The 19,795-nt window shown below is 41.3% G+C and overlaps 1 protein-coding gene across 1 annotated transcript; it reads right to left on the bottom strand.

The window, feature by feature from the left end:
• Positions 1 to 389: 389 nt before the first annotated feature.
• Positions 390 to 16,321, bottom strand: trpm6 (transient receptor potential cation channel, subfamily M, member 6). The gene is made up of 39 exons (XM_034540814.1): positions 16,305 to 16,321; positions 14,855 to 14,934; positions 14,603 to 14,641; positions 13,864 to 14,053; positions 13,357 to 13,570; positions 12,773 to 12,897; positions 12,490 to 12,661; positions 12,187 to 12,361; positions 11,908 to 12,031; positions 11,756 to 11,822; positions 11,343 to 11,443; positions 11,116 to 11,250; positions 10,446 to 10,499; positions 9,943 to 10,077; positions 9,674 to 9,799; positions 9,106 to 9,371; positions 8,252 to 8,480; positions 7,756 to 7,908; positions 7,488 to 7,556; positions 7,235 to 7,363; positions 6,759 to 7,010; positions 6,492 to 6,666; positions 5,802 to 5,916; positions 5,505 to 5,701; positions 5,287 to 5,419; positions 3,982 to 4,880; positions 3,602 to 3,699; positions 3,352 to 3,454; positions 3,095 to 3,141; positions 2,936 to 2,979; positions 2,813 to 2,838; positions 2,667 to 2,717; positions 2,476 to 2,541; positions 2,094 to 2,392; positions 1,860 to 1,942; positions 1,583 to 1,788; positions 1,443 to 1,494; positions 1,231 to 1,343; positions 390 to 484 (listed from the first exon to the last, which is right to left on the bottom strand). Exons 1-39 carry the CDS (start codon positions 16,305 to 16,307, stop codon positions 390 to 392), a joined length of 5,640 nt encoding a protein of 1,879 aa, XP_034396705.1. The 5' UTR covers positions 16,308 to 16,321.
• Between the last annotated feature and the right edge of the window lie 3,474 nt (positions 16,322 to 19,795).

Raw genomic sequence — 19,795 nt, 5'->3', positions numbered from 1 at the left:
CCATAATGTATAAGTGCACGATAATAACAGTAATTGACATTCCCTCAATATCAAAATATTTACAACCAAAGTACAGAAAATAGTCATTTAGACATTTGTGAGGTCTTGAAAAAAGTATATGTTGTTACTGTATTTCCTGTTATGATTCAAACAATAAAGCTCAATGATTTTATAAGAATAATTCCCTCCTCCCAACAGCATTTACTTAACATATTGAATACTTTGTTTAAATTACTGTGATAAAATCTCAATCTTCTCTCTCCCTGATTCCCCGGCAAAGGAATCAGGGCTGACGCATGTGTTTGTAAGTGTGTTACAGCAGACATGTCTCTGTAAATGTGTCGGTAAAGGTGCATTCGTGGTTCTTTCCCTACTTCCTGGGTCAAGGATTACATCCTGGTGTCGTCACCCTCTTGTTCTTCTTTCCCCCATGTCGGCTCTTCCTCGCTACTGTTCTCGCAGCTGTCCGGACTCTTTCTTAAATCTGAACAACAGAAACATCCGTAAGCGACATGTTGCTCCAATAACACAGTCATTACCACAAGAAAGAGAATACTGACAGGCCTGGGAGAAAGTCCACGCATCCAACATGAATAATTTGGTTTGATTTCTTGGAGAAATCTTGGAGAGGACACAAGAAGAAAAAGAGCAAACACAATGCACCTTTGAAATATCAAAACAACTGTGTCTGAATGTTTGTGTTTGTGTGCTTGTTTGTTTTTGAGCACAGTTTCTTTCCGAGCAGCTATCCTCTAGATGCCGGTATCGTGCCTACCCAGAGACGTTAATTAATAGCTAATCAAAGCTAATGTCTCAGCAGCACATCGCCAGCACAAAGACATGATTAATATGTAATCAAAGGCCGTGGAGCACAACGCACAAAACAGGGCCCACCCCCATGCCTCAAACACGACTGTTGTTATAAGAATAAACGAACACTCGCGGCTTAATTAGCTGGCTGTTGGTGTGTGTTGTCTTCATTTGAAGTTGTTGTGGATTTATCTCAGAGCCAACGTTGGCCTCCAGAGTGACGACACAGAGGTGACATACAATTAAATGCGTACACACACACACACGCCAAAGAAACCTCGACAATGACATAACAAATATAATGTATACTCTATTGGTTTAGAAAAAAAAATGTATTCTTCATATATTTGAACAATGTTAATACGCACACATTCTCTCTCTTTCTCACACACATACACAGTAACACTGAACATGTCTGACCTGTTAGGCCCAGTCTGCGGCAGCAGCCAACGCAAGAATGTTTCTGCAGGAAACCGCTGATGGCAGCATCTCCGAGGTAATCTGGACCAAAAAGCATCTCATCTCTTCCACCACTGCAACAGTGTCAGGAAAAGGTGTTATCTATTTTACCAATATGTATTTGAGATCAATTAAAGTTCTCAAATCAGGGGGGAAAGGTTTCTGAAACGTACCTTTGATCGTCTGCCATAATGACTGTTGGATCGGTCAGCTCCTCTCCGACACCTGTCAGTAAAAGAATACATCACTACTGAAAGAAAAGACAGATAAGTAGATACACAGACATGCTGCAAACACACACAAAGGAATCTACCTTGTATATCGAGCACCAGAAGCTCTCTGCATGAGTACTCGTATGTCCAGTGGGAGAACGCTAGCAGTATTTCTTCCAGTGAACAGCAGGGGGTGATCTCTTCTCCAGTGTTGTTGTTGTACTTCCTGAAGTCCCCGGACATGTTCCTCTCAATAGTCAGCCACTGGCCATTGGAATGCCAGAAGACCAGCGCTACATCTAGAAACCTGGTGGGGGGGAAAAGACATTAGTACATGCACAGACATACACAAATGCATGCACAAGAGAAAACGCACACCTTGGTGAGTGATGCATATCATCAGGTTTGACCTCGTTGAACAATTGCATCATCTTCTGGGCTGCTCTCTGCTGCTGGATCTCCTTCAGGGGTATCCAACACAGGTTGACCATAAAGTTAAAGCGATAGGAAGCTAAAGGTCCAGGAGGTTCAAAATTATCACAATTTATTTAAATAAGAGCAATTGTCAACGATTCCTTGCCTATGTGCACTCTCCTTTTTAGGTACACTTACTCTTAAACAAAGCTGCAGTGCAGTGCTAGCATGGAAGTACATCTGCCAGGAACGAACCACCTCCGGCCTGAAGGCTTTGACCACGTACACCAGACCAGGTCTGAGCACGTTCCGTTCTGCCCAGGTACACAGCACCCTGCAGCCCAGTCGGAGACCCCCATCCATAGAGCCCTCTTCACTGGAGAGGGGCTGCAGCATGGCAGACAGGCCTTGTGACGACCAGGAGGAGACTGTGCCACATACTGGGTTAGCATCAGAGGACACTTCCTCCAGGGAGTAGACGCTCACCTCTTCACCTCCTGCAGAGAATAAGGAAAAAAGTAGATTAAGTAAATGGATTGAGAAATGGTAAATCACCAGAAATAATGACAACAAACGTTACCCAGAATGGAGAGAGGAGTGAAGGGAATGGTTTGAGCCAGTCTCATCAGATTGTTTCTTTCCATAGCTGTTAAGTAAGTATTAAGTATAATAACACAAAAAAACAGACACACAAAAGATGAATCCAGCTATAAAAAAGCTTTTGAAATCCACAATTAATCAATCTTAATTGTCAGCATAATATCTCAATACCTGAATAGTGCGGATACAACTTTTCAGAGGACTGGAATGAGGGGCTCTTCGCTGAAGAAAGCAAAACAAAACACAAAGAAACAATAAATCTCACAATAAGTCATTAATTAATGATATAAACATGTATACTGAATGTTCAAAAATACCTTCAGAGGCAATCCCACTCTGTAAACTGTATCAAAGTCATAAAGAAAAATATGTGATGTAATTATTACCATCTTTAAGTGTTTTAAATGTTTTATGGTAGGCCAAAAGAAAGACAGACTTACGAAGACTTGCAGCTCATTGATCGGGACCAGCTGCTCCACACATCCTTAAGGCCAATTCAAAGATACTCAGACAAATTCCACAGACATATTATACACGCAACATATCTTTTTATTTTAACAATTACAACAGTGTGTTTCCACAATTTGTCACAGATTTACCTGCTGGGAAAACACTTGCTTTTTCAACAAATCCATTGGTTCAAAATCTGAAACAATATTGATATTTTCAATATTTAGATCTTTTGAAAATATATACACTGTAAGTCACTTATACATTGCACATTTGATCAGATCGCTGTTAATTTATTTATTGCATTTTCCTTACTGTTCCACTGTGCATTCTGGTTCAGTGGGGTAGCGTATGCTTACAGTATTACTAATAACTAATAAGATTGAAATACTTGAAATGTCCTTACTGAGCTGACTGAGGCTGGTTGAAGCCGACCAACATGCCGGCTCTCCTCTCAATCTCCGGGACCTTCTCCAGCAGGCATCAGACAGATTGGACTGCGTGGTTGCCTTTTTTCACAGTTACAGGATGTAAAACAAAACAATAAGCAGGATGTTATGATCCATGCAATAGGCAGTGCAATTCTGAGCCATCATGGAGGAATTTCAAATGTAATAAATAAAGTAAATCTCAACCGAAAGCTCTGAACATCTTACAGTATCTGGACTGCTCTCTTGTATCTTCACTGTCTTCCTGTTATGGCGTTTACCTCTGCTGTTTAAGACTTGAGTGAAGTCAGAGGACTTGGACCACTCTGTGGAAACAAAAATACACGATTTGTTAGAAAATGGGGCTGCATTCTAATTTAAAATATTTTGTAACAGTTTGGTTTTCTATTATATGCGGGGACATACGTGGAGAAAAAAAAGAGTGCTGTTCAAAAAAAAGTCCAGTTCTAGTACTAGATCAAGATTGACAAAAATTGCATTCTTAACACAAAGATTTATGACCAAATGCTTATTTTATTGTTTTAAACCATCTAGTTGTAATAAAGAACTTGTCTTTCTAACCCCTGCATTACAAACTACAACGTTACCTTTGTTCTTGCTGCACAGTAGCGATCTGTTGTCCCTCAAACTCCTCTCATCAGACAAACTCTCTTTATCCATCGGTTCGTTAAGCAAAGGAAATGATCCCCTCATGAGAGTCAGGGGTGCCCCAGAGAAAGTCATATTCTCCACACTGGATGACAGGGATCTGCAGTGGCCATAGGGACCGTCTCTGGACAGACATCTCCACCCGGTGGATTTCACGGACCTTTCACATGGGCTGGAAGGTCTGGACCGAGAACTCGGTTCGCTATCATCCTGAGAAAAGGCAGGATTTACTAAACCCTCAGAGATGTCTCGAGGCTTCGACAGAAGGAAAGCATTGGAAGAGGCTCTGGATACTTCTACGTTAGACAGCTGTTCGTGTGTCCTTTCCTCTGCTTGCTCTTCCACGGAGGTTTTCTCCTGACTGGGATACAAGTATGGCTCACATGTCCAGAGTTTATGATGTGGTGACTCCAAGCTTCTGGAAGAAAGAGGAGACCCACAGTGGGACGGTCCACAGGACTGACAGGGTGTCTGATCCCTAAAACCACTGAGATTAACTCCACTGCCGTAAAAGTGAGAGAGGGAAACATGAGAACCAGGTCTAGAGGCGGCCAGGCAATTCTCACCAGGATGGTCAAGAGTAGCAGTAAGTACACCACAGTCTGCTTCACTTCTGTGAGGGAGGATGTGCCGGGACCCTGTGAGGAGTTGACATTGAGCCAGATGAGCCTCCTCCTGTTGCAGGCTGTCAGAAGCAGAGAGCAGAGTGAGGGTGTCCACGGCCAGAGCCGACAGGTCCTGGAGTCGACCCAGCTGACAGTCCAACCCCGATAGGGAGTCCTGAATGAAGATGACCTTGTCTGAGACCTCCCCCACCATCATGCACATCTCCTCGGCTCTAATAGAACAAAACAATAACACTGTTAATCTTTTTATTATGACGGTCCATGTTTGATGTTTTGCCATGTAATCTAACAGCTGAACAAAAAGGGAACTCATACCAATGTCACAATATGAAGCTACTGACCGGACACTTTACACAGTAATGGCAGTTTTGCTTATCTATAATATATCTCAATCAAATCTCCAAACTCCCTTAAAATATACAAAACACTGGCATCAGCCTATGCAAGGGCCCATGGTAAACAAATCTAAAAGTCTAGTAAGTAGCTTGTAATTTTGCCTAAGAAGGAACACAAGAGCCTGAAGGTCATCCTCTCACATAACATACATTGAGCAGAGTCGCTTTAATTCCACATCCTACACTCCTAGTAAATACCAATTAATTAGAATAGCAATCAAACCTCTCAGACGTGGCTCTGATTCTGTTAATTTGACTGCTGTGGAGACCTTCACTCTTCTCGTGGAAGTAGGCCTGGATACATTTCTCTTCAAACTCATGGAGCCTCTTGCGATCCTCATGGCCCAGGTAGAGCTCTGGTAAAGGCAGGTAAGATAGGATAAGTTGCTTAATACACAGACAGATGCTGTGAACTGACTGTATCCACACTGCGGTACTCACTAAGTCCAGAGCCTCTCTCCTCCTGCTCAGCATCCCCAATACATTTCCTGTAGATGGCTTTCAAACCTAAGGTCATGTGACTGAGGAGGATAAGCGGCGGAGGCAACCATGGCATCTCCTGGTATGTCATTATGTAACGATATCGGTTGTACTTCCACAGATTTTTGGAGGTTGATGCCATGTCAAAGTAGACGTTGCTGTTATTGAGAGGACAACATTCATTTAAATAAAAGTAATATTTATTTTACGGATTTATTTATTTTATTATTTTGGATTTTGCTATATAAACATGCTCACTTAAAAAATGCAATGAGAATGTTGACCATGATGATATACTGAAAGAACATATAGACCGCCTGGAGGAAGGACGTCAGAAAGGAAGCGGGAGGACACGGATGACCGTCGTCACATGCTGTTAAGACAACCAAACACACACAGAACAGACCTCACACGAGCAACAATCAATACCAACATTAACTGTGGGAATACAATGCAAACTGTCACGGGTCTTTAACATGTTGTAACCAAAGTCACAGATGCTTAAGGGTCTGAATTCAGAAGTTTTTTCCCCTTTATGTATGATTCTAAATTTCAATAGAGGGTATCATTTGGCATATGGTACCCAAGACCGACATATAAAAACAGAACAATTATGAATTTGGAATTGCTTTACGAACTAACTTACTGCTGTACAGCCTTTGGCATCTTCATTGTATGTCGTACATGTGCAGCATCAAGAATGCACCACTTGAAAATAGGATAAAATGATTGAATAAACTGAATTTTGGTTAAGTTCCATGATTCACTTTGCTTTTAAATTTAACGTCACCTGATCTGCATACTGTGCATTTGATCATGTTGCAAAGTGGCAATCTGACATTAAGCACCACAACTAAGAAACTCAAGGCTACACCAAAGTCATCAGAGTTTATTTCTACTGCTTTAAATCAAAACTGGTTAATAAGTGTTTTCTCTTGAACCACTAACGATCTATCTCTGTTGCGTAGACCTCTCCGTAGATCATCCAGTAGGGCTGGAAGACTATGTCTCGAGCTAGACTCCAGGATGGGTCCTCGTCTGGCGACAGGATGGCCTTCCTGGACACACCGAAGCTCAGCAGCACGATTGCCATCATGACCACTATGAAGAACATGTTACTGGTCTGAGCAGAAAGAGAGGAGAGGGGGTGACTATAAAAAAAAAAACATCTCCACCTTCTTCCTCTCCAACAAGTAGTGCGCAGTCTTTACCCACCATCTTAGTGATCATGGTAAGGTAAGGGCCAGCATGCTGGTTGACAGCCAGCAGATCCAGCACCCTGACGAACCAGAAGATGATGTCCAGACAGTAACTGATCCGTCCTGCCGTCCGGTACGGATTAGCATGCCAACGCAGTGTCAATCCAGCCAGGAAGAGGAGGATGGCAATGATATCTGATATGTTCCAGTACTCTGAGAGCCAAATCTTTAGCTTCTGGCTCAGCTTCCTCGGCTCAGACATGAGTACCTAATTAAGAGTTACATATTTGGACATTTTATTGTTAAGTAGTATTAAGCTGTATTGATCTATCAACCAAGATTGTTATGCATTGTATTATGTACAAATTACTTGTATTTGGTCTTCAATATGACACTTTTTTAGAAATACCCTCAGTAGAAAATGTAATACCAATGCATCGAAATAGTTACAGAATTAAAGAAGAGAACATGTCTCTCTGATGGCTTTCTCACCTCTCTGGTTTTCTCCACTGCAGTGGACAAGATGTACACGATAACCAGCCACTCCTGAACACTGGGTTGATCGTGCATCTCCACCAGGACGACGTAGGAGAATAGCATCAGAAAGGCCAGGTAGGACATCTAAAATGGATACAGAAACAGCGATTTGGAAAGATTTGATAAATATACAACAAATACTACTCATGCTGCATCAAACAATGAGAAAATCCTGTTTTCCGAGTATTACAACATGGACACCACCTACTGTGTGAAACCAAAACTTGACAACAGGAGCTGTGTAGAAGTCGTAGAGTCTTGTGATCCAGGAAAGACACTGCACGGTGGTAGAGGATACAGTTTCTGACACGTGACCAAAACATCTGTCATGGAATGACAGGCCTCGCTCTGCATCCTGACTGCCCTGTGAGAGAAGAGGAGAGGAGAGGAGAAGAGAATGGAAGGCAAGAGGTACAATACTCAAGCTATTAGGATGTGGGTTACAGTGCTGGATAAGTGCACTACTGGCATTTTACCGTGTGATCAGTTACCTCGTCGGCTGGTGCAGACTTCACAGACTCAAGTCCAAACAGTATTGTCTCATGGGACTGTGGTACATGGCACATTTCAGCTTTGCTTTTAAACTCCAGTAGCAAGATGGCGGGGGGCAGAAGAAGGCTCAAAATTATCTGAAAGAAAGAGATAACAAGTGTATCATGTAAGCTTCTACAGCTATCCAGAAACATCAATATGCCATGTCTCCAACATAAGATAGGTAAGCAATAGTTTTTTTATTAAAATGTAATGAAATTAGTCATTGTAATGTCAATGAAACATTCGGAGTGATGAACTCACTGAGATTTATGTTCATGTATTATATTTTTCTTTTTATAGTGATAATAATAACACTGAGACAAGAACATCTTTGTTATGACACTGACTATCAGAGACTTAAGAGGTGTATGAATTTAAACATGATATTAATAAATTTTCTCTGATTAATCTGACTCTTGCGAGGTTCACAATGTGTACCTTGACAAAGGAGTTTTTTCTCATGTTGAGCGGACCGGTCCAGAGATCTGTGAGGAGGGTCTGAGTGCTGGAGTGTGAGACAAATGGCCGATGACATGAGGAGACAGCCATCTGCAGACAGGTGAAGTGGCTCCATACCTCCATCTCTGAAGTCAACAACTTCATGGCCATCTGCTCATTCTGGCGAAATGCACAGTCTAACAAGTCCACTGCCAGCTGACCAAACTCACTAAGACACAAAGATGGGAGATCTTGTCATTTGCACCATTTAAGGATCTTTTAATACACAAACTCACATTATACAAGACTAGACCGTAATATACAAGCGGCCGAAATGAGCTTCCTCCGTAGGGTGGCCGGGCTCAGCCTTGGAGATAGGGTAAGGAGCTCGGACATCAGGGGGGAGCTTGGAGTCGAGTCGCTGCTCCTTCGTGTCGAAAGGAGTCAGCTGAGGTGGTTCGGGCATCTAGTCAGGATGCCTCCTGGACGCCTCCCATTAGAGGTTTTCCGGGCACGTCCAACTGGTAGGAGGCCCCGGGGAAGACCGAGGACACGCTGGAAGGATTATATCTCCCGGCTGGCCTTGGAACGCCTCGGGATCCCCCAGAATGAGCTGGAAAGTGTTGCGGGTGAGAGGGAAGCCTGGGTCGGCCTGCTGAACCTGCTGCCACCGCGACCCGACCCCGGATAAGCGGGTGATAATGGATGGATGGATGGATAGACCGTAATTTAAATGGAAACAAGTCTACAGATTGGTTCTTTAATCATGCAACTATACAAAATTATTATGTTGTAACCGTCCCCATAGGTTAAGTACAGACAAAACCCACACACACACACACACTAACACTCACAGTGAATGTGTCTTGATTCGCTCTGAAATGTTGTCGTCCATACTGCTCTGCCGTGCCTCAAAGGCCATGGAGCGGTAAAGCTTACAAGCCACTGCTGCACGTGCCAGCGCTTCTTCGCCATGCTGCCACAGGAACAGTGCCATCTGCTGCCGCTGGTGAAGTATGGCCCACACGAACAGGTCGTTGAAGTTGAAGGGAACCAGCAGTGGAGCATCACCGAGGCCAGGGCTCGACGTGATGTCTCGACTGCTCCCAGGTGACGCATCCTAAGATGGGAGATGTTAAAGGTATGGACAAAACAAACCACAAAGGAATGGAGAGTAAGAAGGACGGATCCTATGAGGAAAAATAGTTACAACGGGGAATATATTGTCAAAATAATGTTTGTACAAATGCGTTTTCAAGATGTTAGGGCTGCCTTAGCGATCCAAAAGGTGCCAACAAAAAGAATTGCATGGCTATACAGAACTAGAGACTTTCTCAAAACAAATTTATTTATTTTAAAATAGTTTAAATTATGAGTCAAGCATTTGAATGACTGACAATACTGAAAAACATCACCACCGACCTTGGGTTTGTAGGGCTGAGCTGTTCTAAAGAAATGCAGGTCCTGGAGATACCTGCCCCTCGTGGAGTTTGGTGTTAATCCCCCTCTCTGTTTAGACAAGGAGGTGGAACTGTCCCTTCTCCCCTTCTATAATCACACCAAAACAATAATGAGGAGAGTGCATTATTTGTAAGACAGGTTAAGCATAATTGCAATTAATAAACACAAGTCAAACAACATGTATCAAGGACATCAAAACAGTGGATAAAGAAAGAAAGAGTTGTAGCTACGTTGTCCTGCAGGATGCTGTAGGCAGCTCTGAAGTGTTTCCGTGTGTAGGTGCTGCGGTATGCTCCTCCTATGAGGTACTCTATCACCAGGCCCATGTCAATTAGAGAGAGACGGTAACTGATGGGAAGAGATGTCTACTCTCACACACACACACACACACACACACACACACACACAGTAAATACATATATACTATATAATTGTATATATGACTTCTACTGTATCTATATTGCACACAAATGCAGCTCAAATCAATATCCAGTGAAGAGCTAGTATTATTTCTACTGTTACTACTTTTAAATGTCCAGACTGATATTAACGAAAACTTGACTGAAAAGAAGGATGAAGTTGACTAAATATACATAACACTAAGAAGGAGATTTGACACAGGACTAAGACAAAATTTTAAAAAAGTTGCCAAAAATGAAAACTAGTAATGTCTGAGTGAACAGTGTGATTTAATATCCATATGATCATAGGTGTTTTCATTCTCACAAGTCACCTGTTTGGCATCTTCAACGAGGTGGTGCAGGAAACGGTCCGTCTGCCCCGGTGGCTGTTGAAAGAAACTTGAATTAATATTCACAGAGTAGTAAACGGGACAAAATAAAAGATCTACTGGTTACTTTTTAACACAGTGGCATATTGTGTATACAGTAACAGCCATGGGACCCTTAGCTTGTTTCTTAGGGGGACTTATTATCCCAGAGTTATGAATAAATAAACAGCCATTGATACGCAAAAGATAAAGGCACTGTGGAGAACACCATGTGTGAATGTACTGATGACAAAGAGTCTTATGATCTCAAAACATCCTAAAACAACAACTGGGAAAATACCCTGAAAGCAATTGACCAGGAAACATATTATTAGTACAAAACCCTTACAGTGCATTATTGTGATTTCGATCAAAGCCACAGTTTTGGAAAATAACTGAATTTCTTCTCTTTGTTTACTAAAGTGCGAGCCAAGGGGAAACAACAGAGTAAACAGTACGGCAAGACAAACTGGAGTGCTGTGGGGTGAAAGTATTTTCCAAAAAATGTTTTAATATGCTGTTGTTTTTTATTTTAATGCTGTATTTCTATTCATGACCAATACGATATGTAAATAATACATTCTGAAGGAGATGGAGAACATTAGAAGTAGATTCTTAAATATATTATAATAACCGTGTTATAGAGCTCCTCCAGGCGATCCACAGTAAGGAAGCGGCTCATCGTCATGCCGTTGTCAATCAGCAGTTTGACAAAACTGACTCGGTCCATCACCAAAGCATCCAGCATGGCCTGCTCCAAGGAACCCACCTGCATACAGCATATCATCATTAAGATTAGACAACTACTGTTCAGGATTGTTAAAATAAACAATATAATGTGCAATAACAACGTTTAATTACCTTCCAATGCTGTCCGTACACCAGGACATGTTTCTGTGCTATGTCAGCCCTGTCCCAAGCAAGGGCCATACTCAGCTGCTCTGCAGGACTGGCCTTGGTGCCTGTTCATCATACAGAGCAAAACACATACATCAGAATGTATATACCTCAACAATGTATACCAAACCTTTCTTCATGTTGACATTTTGACATAGAAGGAAAAACCCATTTCTATCATTAATTATTGTTCCATTAAAGGGCACCAGTAATTTTGCATGTACAATAACAAGCCTGGAACTTGTAAACCTACAAAGAATGCAGCAGTTATTACTGTTATCAATTATAAGTATTATGTGGTTTTTCTTGCTATGACATGTCAAATGTCTGCAGTGAAAAAGGTCTATTGTCACAACCAAGAGGATAAATATAAATACCCTTGAGACTAGTTGTCAAAATGGCTGCATCAGGTGCCGTTTGGTCCTCTGAGTCAAAGATGGTTATCTGGTATTGAAAGACATATTGGAAGTAGTGAGTAGTCCATGTCTTGAATCACAACATAAACATTCCCAAATAGTGTCTCACTTACAGACTCTCTGTGATCCATACTCTGCAGAAGGAGACTGCAGAGCTGAGACGCTTCTGCTGTCCCTACTCCAAACACATCTCCAATCCTGACAAGGAAGCCCTCTTTAATGTCAGCATCCAACTGCCTGCAAAGAATTGACGGTGTAAGTTATATTTGTGACATGTCTGCTCATTGAACAGCAGCTACATGTCACTACATTTTCAAACCAAACATTGAGTTGACACAATAAGGTAGATCCATTAGACATTCTTCTGTAGATTCAGTAAGGCACAGGCCTACCTGTCAATAGAAGTCTGCTTGTGCAAGAAGGCGAGCAGGTCGGCAGCCCTGCCCGATCCCTCAAACACAAACACTGGCACAGGGGGCACATTGCTAACATAGTCCAACACTGCAGACACAATGGCAGGCCCTCCCTCCACCACCACACACACCACAGGCACTCCTTGGTTCAGTCCTATGAAGAATGGAGGAGAGGGTGAGGCATCAGTCACATCGAGCCCTCAGTCACATCGAGCCCTTGACCTTTTCTCTCTTCATGTAAGTATTGCACAGCAATGCACACACACACACACACTGACTCACGAGGGTGTATCTTCTGTAGATGGATGTGTTTCTCCAGCTTCCTCCTGAGGCCTTGTTGGCAGCCATGTTTTCCCAGCGTTCCATCATCCACCAACAGAAAGTGGGAGTGGAAACCATTAAGACAGACCCTCTTGCTCAAAGGGTTCCCCAGTGGCTGGTAGGGCCTGAACACCTGAGCCATGGTGAGTGAAAGTCACAACAAGAGTCAAGCACCATACTCACGGATATTCAGTGTCAAACTGATGAAATCTGATTCAACAATACAGAAGATTTCAGTGCTCACATCTCTGCCTATGAGGTCCATGTTGTTGTCAATGACTCCCCATGGCGTGATGCCGACTGTGTTTCTCTTCCTCAGGTTGTGGCCCCCAAATGTTTTCACTGCCTCGCCCACATACTTAGACACACCTAGAGTATGTAAAGAGCAGCTGAATGCACAGCGAATGAACAATTCAAGACTATAAATAAGGAATTCAGGCCACTTAAGGCAGGCATGAAACACACCATTTTCAATTTCCTCTTTGTGCAACTGCAAACAAATGGACACAGTAGTGTCACACCGCTACGCCTCACAGGTTAGACACCCTGAGAATGAATGGACAAAAATCCTTACCAATGAACCAACCTACTTGTGTTTACAAAGCCCAAAAACATTTTCAGGAAGTCTTTTTACAAGATCATCGCATACAGAAATGTACATGCAATGTAAAGTTGACTGAACATCATACATGATGGACCAAGGGGTTCTTTAACCGTTTCACACCAGTACCAACAGAGTAGCATTGTGCCGGAGTAGTAAGGATTAGTAAGGAGTAGTAAGTAATACAGACCCACACACGCAGATCTTACAACAACGTATTATATCACCTGTATTAATGCCGTCAGTGAGTATCCATGCTCCTGTGCTGAGGGCGGCAGTGATCAGACCTTTGCTGAAGGCCTGCTTGACTTTAAGGGGCAGGGTGAAGTTTTCTGAGCCCCCCTGGACAGTCAGGAGCAGCTTGGGTCTCTCCATCTGCCACTCCCTCAACATCAGTTGGAACAGCACCTCTGGCTGGGAGTCCACAGCCACACGAACATACTGGAGGGGAAAAACATGGAACTTTTAGGGACTGAGAAGCTACTCAGGTACTGTGTTCAGTATACTATCTCAGATCATAGCACGCGAAAACTTGTTTATACAGCCATCATAAGACAAATCCCGGTCTTATACAATCCTGTACAAGCATATACCTTCATTTTGGGAGTAATCTCTCTTGTAGAAATGGGGGAGTTCAGTTATAAAAATGTGGTAAGATAATTGAGCAAACTCCAAATGTGTTCTTTGTCCAAGAAACACATGCAGTATACTGTAGAGTTAGTAGACTCACTGACCTTGGCCCGGCATACGCGTGTGGCAGTGTCCTGAAAGTCTATGGTCCCAAAGGCATTGGTGGGACTGGCTTTGGTGTGGAGATCGATGGACCAGACCTCTTCCAGGTCCTGTCCAGGACCAGGATAGGGGGATATGGGGGAAAGGGACTCTTGCCAAGAGTGCTCCCCCATCAGGCGGCCACAACTACATCTATCAATTGAAAGATTATGTAATTGAGTAAGGCAGGTGGTGAGAGGCGGCAGAAATTCAGAGTAACTTATCATTTTTTTTAACTATCAAAAGTAGGTATTTGCCCAAAAATCACTGTATTGTTGGGTAACATTCACTGATACCTTACATGCTCCACCTGGCCTATTTAAGTCAGGCTGCTGCAATGTGTCCCCCTTCCTGTCTCACTCCCTTCCTCTTGAGCTCCCTTTGTCCTTGGGTCTATGTTTGGTTGTGTTTATCATATTACAGCCAAAAGAAATTCCCACACATCTCTCATCTATTCATAAATCTCATACACTACTGATAACACAAACCTGTATGCATTGTTTATTTTCTATAAGACATTGGCATCATTACCTTCTTTGAGGCAGTTTGTGGCAAATTAAACAAGTGTTTATTTTCTAAATTTGTGGGGAAAAAGTCAAACCACATTTTCTTTGGAATAGGGGGTGGGGTGTAGGAGGGGAATGTAGTGGATGTGTGGATTGTGTAAAGACGCACATAAAACACACAATTCATACATTATACCTTATCAAGTTTTGGCATACTTGACATACTGGAATACATCTGTAAGAAACAGGAAACAACACATTATCAAAGAATCCTGGAAGGAAGGGCTGACTGCCAAATAGTTTTGCTCTGAGAAAAATGTTGTTTCCAACCACTGCTGATAATATCCAACTATGTACTAACTAAACAAATAATCATGTATTTCTCCTGAGAATCATACAAAACTGTACTTCTCTAGAAGCTCATCAATGCAATCAGACTCCAGTTTACCTGTGTAGGTCCCGAGATGAAGGGATAAACTTCACACAATCTCTTTTGGAGAAGGAGTCCTCAATCCAAGATTTACGTGACTGGAATAAGAAGGAACACAATTATATTTATATACAGTATATAATATGTACTTATAGTACACAGACCATGGAGCAGCTAAGAACTAGCTTCTCAACTGCATTGTCAAACTCAAACTCCAGCAAGAAAACATACTATTGCTACATAAAAGTGTAATAAGGGACCTGTTTGATGAAGCTCATTCCAGCAAAGGCAGCAGCATGCTGGACCTGCTGTGAACTAATTGTAAGTCCCTCCCTTTCATAATAACATGAACTGCACTCTTTTCACAAAAGACTTTTTTTCACGCTTCGCCTGGTCTTTCAAGGCCTGTCCTGCTCCTGCGGTCCTATTCACAGAACAATTTAACAATGGCCTTACTAAGTAGAGCATTGTTGGTAGGAAACATACACACATCCCCTTCCTGAGGTGAGTACACATGGCTGGAGGGAGCTGCTGTGCTGCCTCCTTGGGTCAGACTGTGTTAACACTAAACATATTCAGGGTAGCTGATGTAGCTCACTGTGTTTCTGTACATTATATATGTTTCAGTTTCAGACAAGACACCTCATAAACGTTTCATGTGCTGCAGCTGCAATTTTAGAATTGCCACTAAATTAACACAATATAAAGTAGTGCTTTTAGGTGATTCACCTAAAAGCACTACTTACTTACTTACTTACTTTAAAGATCCTGTACTATATGGGAATATATAAATATATATTCCTATAAGTGTTGCATTGTTTACCTGAATTTATGTCACTATTTTCACAGAAAGAAGAAAGAATGTATACATAATGTAATATTTTGACTTGTTAGCTTCACAGTCGTTGTTTTTTGATGACTAATCTAGATGGCAGGCACTAACTTGTTTTTAATACGACGTCATCATTATCTGGAAGTAACATGGTGACTGCCATCAGATGAAGAGCTGAATATAAACCATACAATATGTGTAGTCCGTGAAGGTTCCAGGTACCAGGTACCAGTACCGGTATTTTTAGCTAAACTCTGACGGAATTATGAATATTATGTAAGCTAAGAAACGTTAGTTGATGAACGCTAATAAAAGCTTTTGTTAAATGTAACGTTACGCTGTAGAAATAGCATATTATTTATCTAAAGTGTAAGCTGGAGGTGAAAAATTAAATAAATAACTTATTGGTTCCATGTTTTACTTCAGCCAACATTGAAATCACGTCAACACTTTGCCACCATTAGCTATTTGCAAACGACAGCTAATAAGTAACGTCTAATAAATAGTTTTATAACCATCATAAATAGCATAGAAACAGCTGCACACCCGCTGGAAACAAGCTGGACTCATTAGTGGATATATATATATATATATATATATATATATATATATAAGATGTGGTTCTCCATAACTTACCATGACTGTGCACTGCAGTTACACACGTGTATGATATGTGAGTCCACATGTATCTCGAGTCAAATCCCACCTCTTTATTTAGTCCCCTGACAAGGACTGACTGCCCTTTATCAGCCGCAGGTCCAAAGGGCAGAGAGACAGACGCCCTGAGGAGTCCAGGACCTCCTCCTCCAAAGACATGCAGGGCTCTTTCCCCTCAGGACTGCGGTCAACTCAGCAGACACTCGGATCTGTGTGGTCAAATCAGCAGATACAGAAATGTGTGTGCACCTATAAAGTGATATTTATGGTAAATACATTTAAATGGAACAGATCGGGAGCGAGCGAGGGTTTCTGAGAAGTTAGTGGTAAGATCCCCGAGATACAACATTCGGTTTTCAAAATAAGATGTCGACTAATCGTATACTTTTATGGAAATTAGATTAAGTAAATGACATTCACATTAAATATAAAATATGTGACTTGCTTCTAGTGAGTTAAAGGGAGAAAACAATTCAACTGTGCGTAAAGTTTCGTTATTCTTTGATTTGAGGGTTAATGGAAAGACAATAAATGTAATATTATCTGAATGACTGACTGATTTGTATGTGTTCAGACCATTTCTGACCACATCCAAACATCTTAACTATACCAATTCAGAGATTTTACAAAGTAAAAAAAAAAGTACTATAACAATAAACTTAATGATTCCAGACAATGGCTGAGGCATATGTTTTCAGGATGTCTCTGACTCTAATTTTAGTGAAAATCAAAAATGTTTACAATGTTCCAATTAAGAGATCTTTCAAAGTAAAGGTTTTACATTTGTACGATTAAAAAGCTCATTTCTGAATATTTGAGTTGCTGTAAACCTACTTTTCTCAATAATTACAGGCAATGACTAATGCATATGTGTCCAGGTCGTCTCTGACTCCACCCATACTGACAATCAAACAATTATACTGTACCAATTAGGAGATTTTCCAAATTAAAAGTCCTACCTTTCTACTTCAAAAATCTAATTTCTGAATATTAAAAGTTCTATAAAAATACTGTTCTCAATAATTTCCGACAATGACTCCAATCAGAGGAAATCAGACATTTTTACTTTACCAGACTATCTAAAAAAAAAAGTCCTATCTAATAACTGAATACGGTTGTGCTATGAAATGTCTTCTCTCAATAAGTCCAAACAATGAATGATGCATATGTGTTCAACACATCGCCGACTCCAACCTCACTAAAGATCTAACATTTCTACTGTACAAATATACAAGAGTATTTTTTTAAACTCAAACATTGGATCAAACTTTGAAATGTGCATGTCCGCATTTTCTTCTTCGTTATAACACCGTTTTTTTTTGTGTGGGGGTGGGGGGGGGATTTTGTCACAATGAGACTATGCCTTGAATTTTGGGGCGTCTGGACATCAGAGTTCCTTCATCCAAGATGCGAGGGTAAGTATGCAAAGATGTTATAGAGAAACACATCAATAACGTTGTCACAGTGTCATTGTATCATTTTATTTGTAGACGACTTCCAGTTTAAGGCTGAAAAACACAAATAAGTAGACTAATGTTTTTGACATCTACCAATAAGACCAATTAGCTTAGGTCTGAATTTGGTTGGGGTTGGCCAGAGTGTAAGTGTGTGTGGTTAGGGTGGAAACTGTGTAGCCTGGTTATCACAGACTAGTGTGCAATAAATCAAATTCAAATTAATCTCAGATGACTATTTTACAGATAGCAAGCCACACATCATTATCACTATATGTATCGTGTTAATTGGTGCTTGTCCCTGTGGGGAAAACCTAATAACCCGATGCTTGTCCTTGTGGGGAAACTAACCATAATGCCAAATGGTTAGTTTCACCTTTCCATGTTAAAAACATGAATACAGAGAGAGGAGAAATAAATTATGTGGGAAAAAAAAAAAATATGAGGTTGCCTTGCTATTGTTGTAAAGAAAACCCTGATGTGGAATGCAAGAAGAAACGGAAAGAAATACTGTGTATGAAAGTTCGTATTCTCGGTAATAAGTCAGACACGTTCCCGGTGGGTGTTGGCCTCCGCGAGGGCTTCCCTTTATCACATTTATCTAGGCGCAGCCGCGGGCCGGAGAACAGGGGTCTCGGGCTGTTCGCAGATGATGTGGTCCTGTTGGCCTCCTCGGACCGTGACCTCAAGCATTCACTGGGGCGTTTTGCAGCCGAGTGTGAAGCGGCGGGGAAGAGAGTCAGCACCTCAACATCTGAGGCCATGGTGCTCTGCCGGAAACCAGTGGATCGCTCCCTCCAGGTGGGGACAAAATGCCTACCGAAAGCGAAGGAGTTCAACTATCTCGGAGTCTTGTTCACGAGTGAGGGTTAGATGGAGCGGGAGATCGGTGCGGCTTCAGCATTTTGTAGTAAGGGTTGAGTCAGAGAAGTCCTGAACACATATGCATCAGTCATTGCCTGGAATTATTAAGAGTATTTTTACTGCATCTCAGATATTCAGAAATTAGCTTTTTTATCGTAAAAATTTAACTAATGTGACTTTTGCATATCTTAATTGAAACAGTAAACATTTTTTATTTTCACTATAGTCAGACATCCTGAAAACATAAGCCTGTCATTGCATGGTTATTGAGAAACGTTTTTTGTATAACTTTTAATATTCAGAAATTAGCTTTTTGAAGTACAAAGGTAGGACTTTTAATTTAGAATATCTCCTAAGAGACGTCCTAAACACATATGCATCAGTCATTGCCTGGAATGATTAAGTTATCTATACTTTTTTGTACAATCTCAATTCAGATATTATTCAATTTATTATATTTCCATTAACCCTCAAATCAAAGAATAAAGACACTTTGTTTTTATTTTCCCTTTAACTCACTAGAAGCAGGTCACATGTTTTATACTTAATGTGAATATCATTTATTTAAACTAAAGTATACGATTTGTCGACATCTTATTCTGAAAACCGGATGTTGTGTCTGGTGGATCTTTCTACTAACTTTGCAAAAACCCTCCCTTGCTCCCGATCTGTGCCGTTTGAATGTGTTTACCAAGTATATCAGTATATAGGTGCACAATAATGTCAGTGTCTTTTGATTTGACCACACAGATCCGAGTCGCTCAGGGCCCCATCATGGTCCTAGTCTGATAAAGTATTCAGACCACTTTCACTTTTGCACATTTTGTGGTGTATTTAAATGGATAGTTGCCATTTTACCCATTAATAACCCCAAATTACATATTCCAAAACATATTGTGTATGTTTAGATAGATAGATAAGTACTTTATTGATCCCCTAAGGGAAATTCAGGATCCAAGTAGCTCCAAACATCACACAAACACACTATTAAAAAAAGATTGTCCAAAAAATTAAAACACACATTATTAGGAGTCCAGGCTGGGGGTGGTGGAGGAGGAGGAGGAGGGCGCTGTGCAGAGGGCCAACATAGCCAGTAGTCAGTGTACTCTCATAAAAACATTCAGACCCTTTGCTGTCTCACTACAGTTTTTG

This window comes from Cyclopterus lumpus, chromosome 9 (assembly GCF_009769545.1).
Source record: "Cyclopterus lumpus isolate fCycLum1 chromosome 9, fCycLum1.pri, whole genome shotgun sequence".
Taxonomy (NCBI): Eukaryota; Metazoa; Chordata; class Actinopteri; order Perciformes; family Cyclopteridae; genus Cyclopterus; species Cyclopterus lumpus.
The sequence above is the reverse complement of the archived record's forward strand: the minus strand, read 5'-3'. Positions and strand labels throughout refer to the sequence as shown.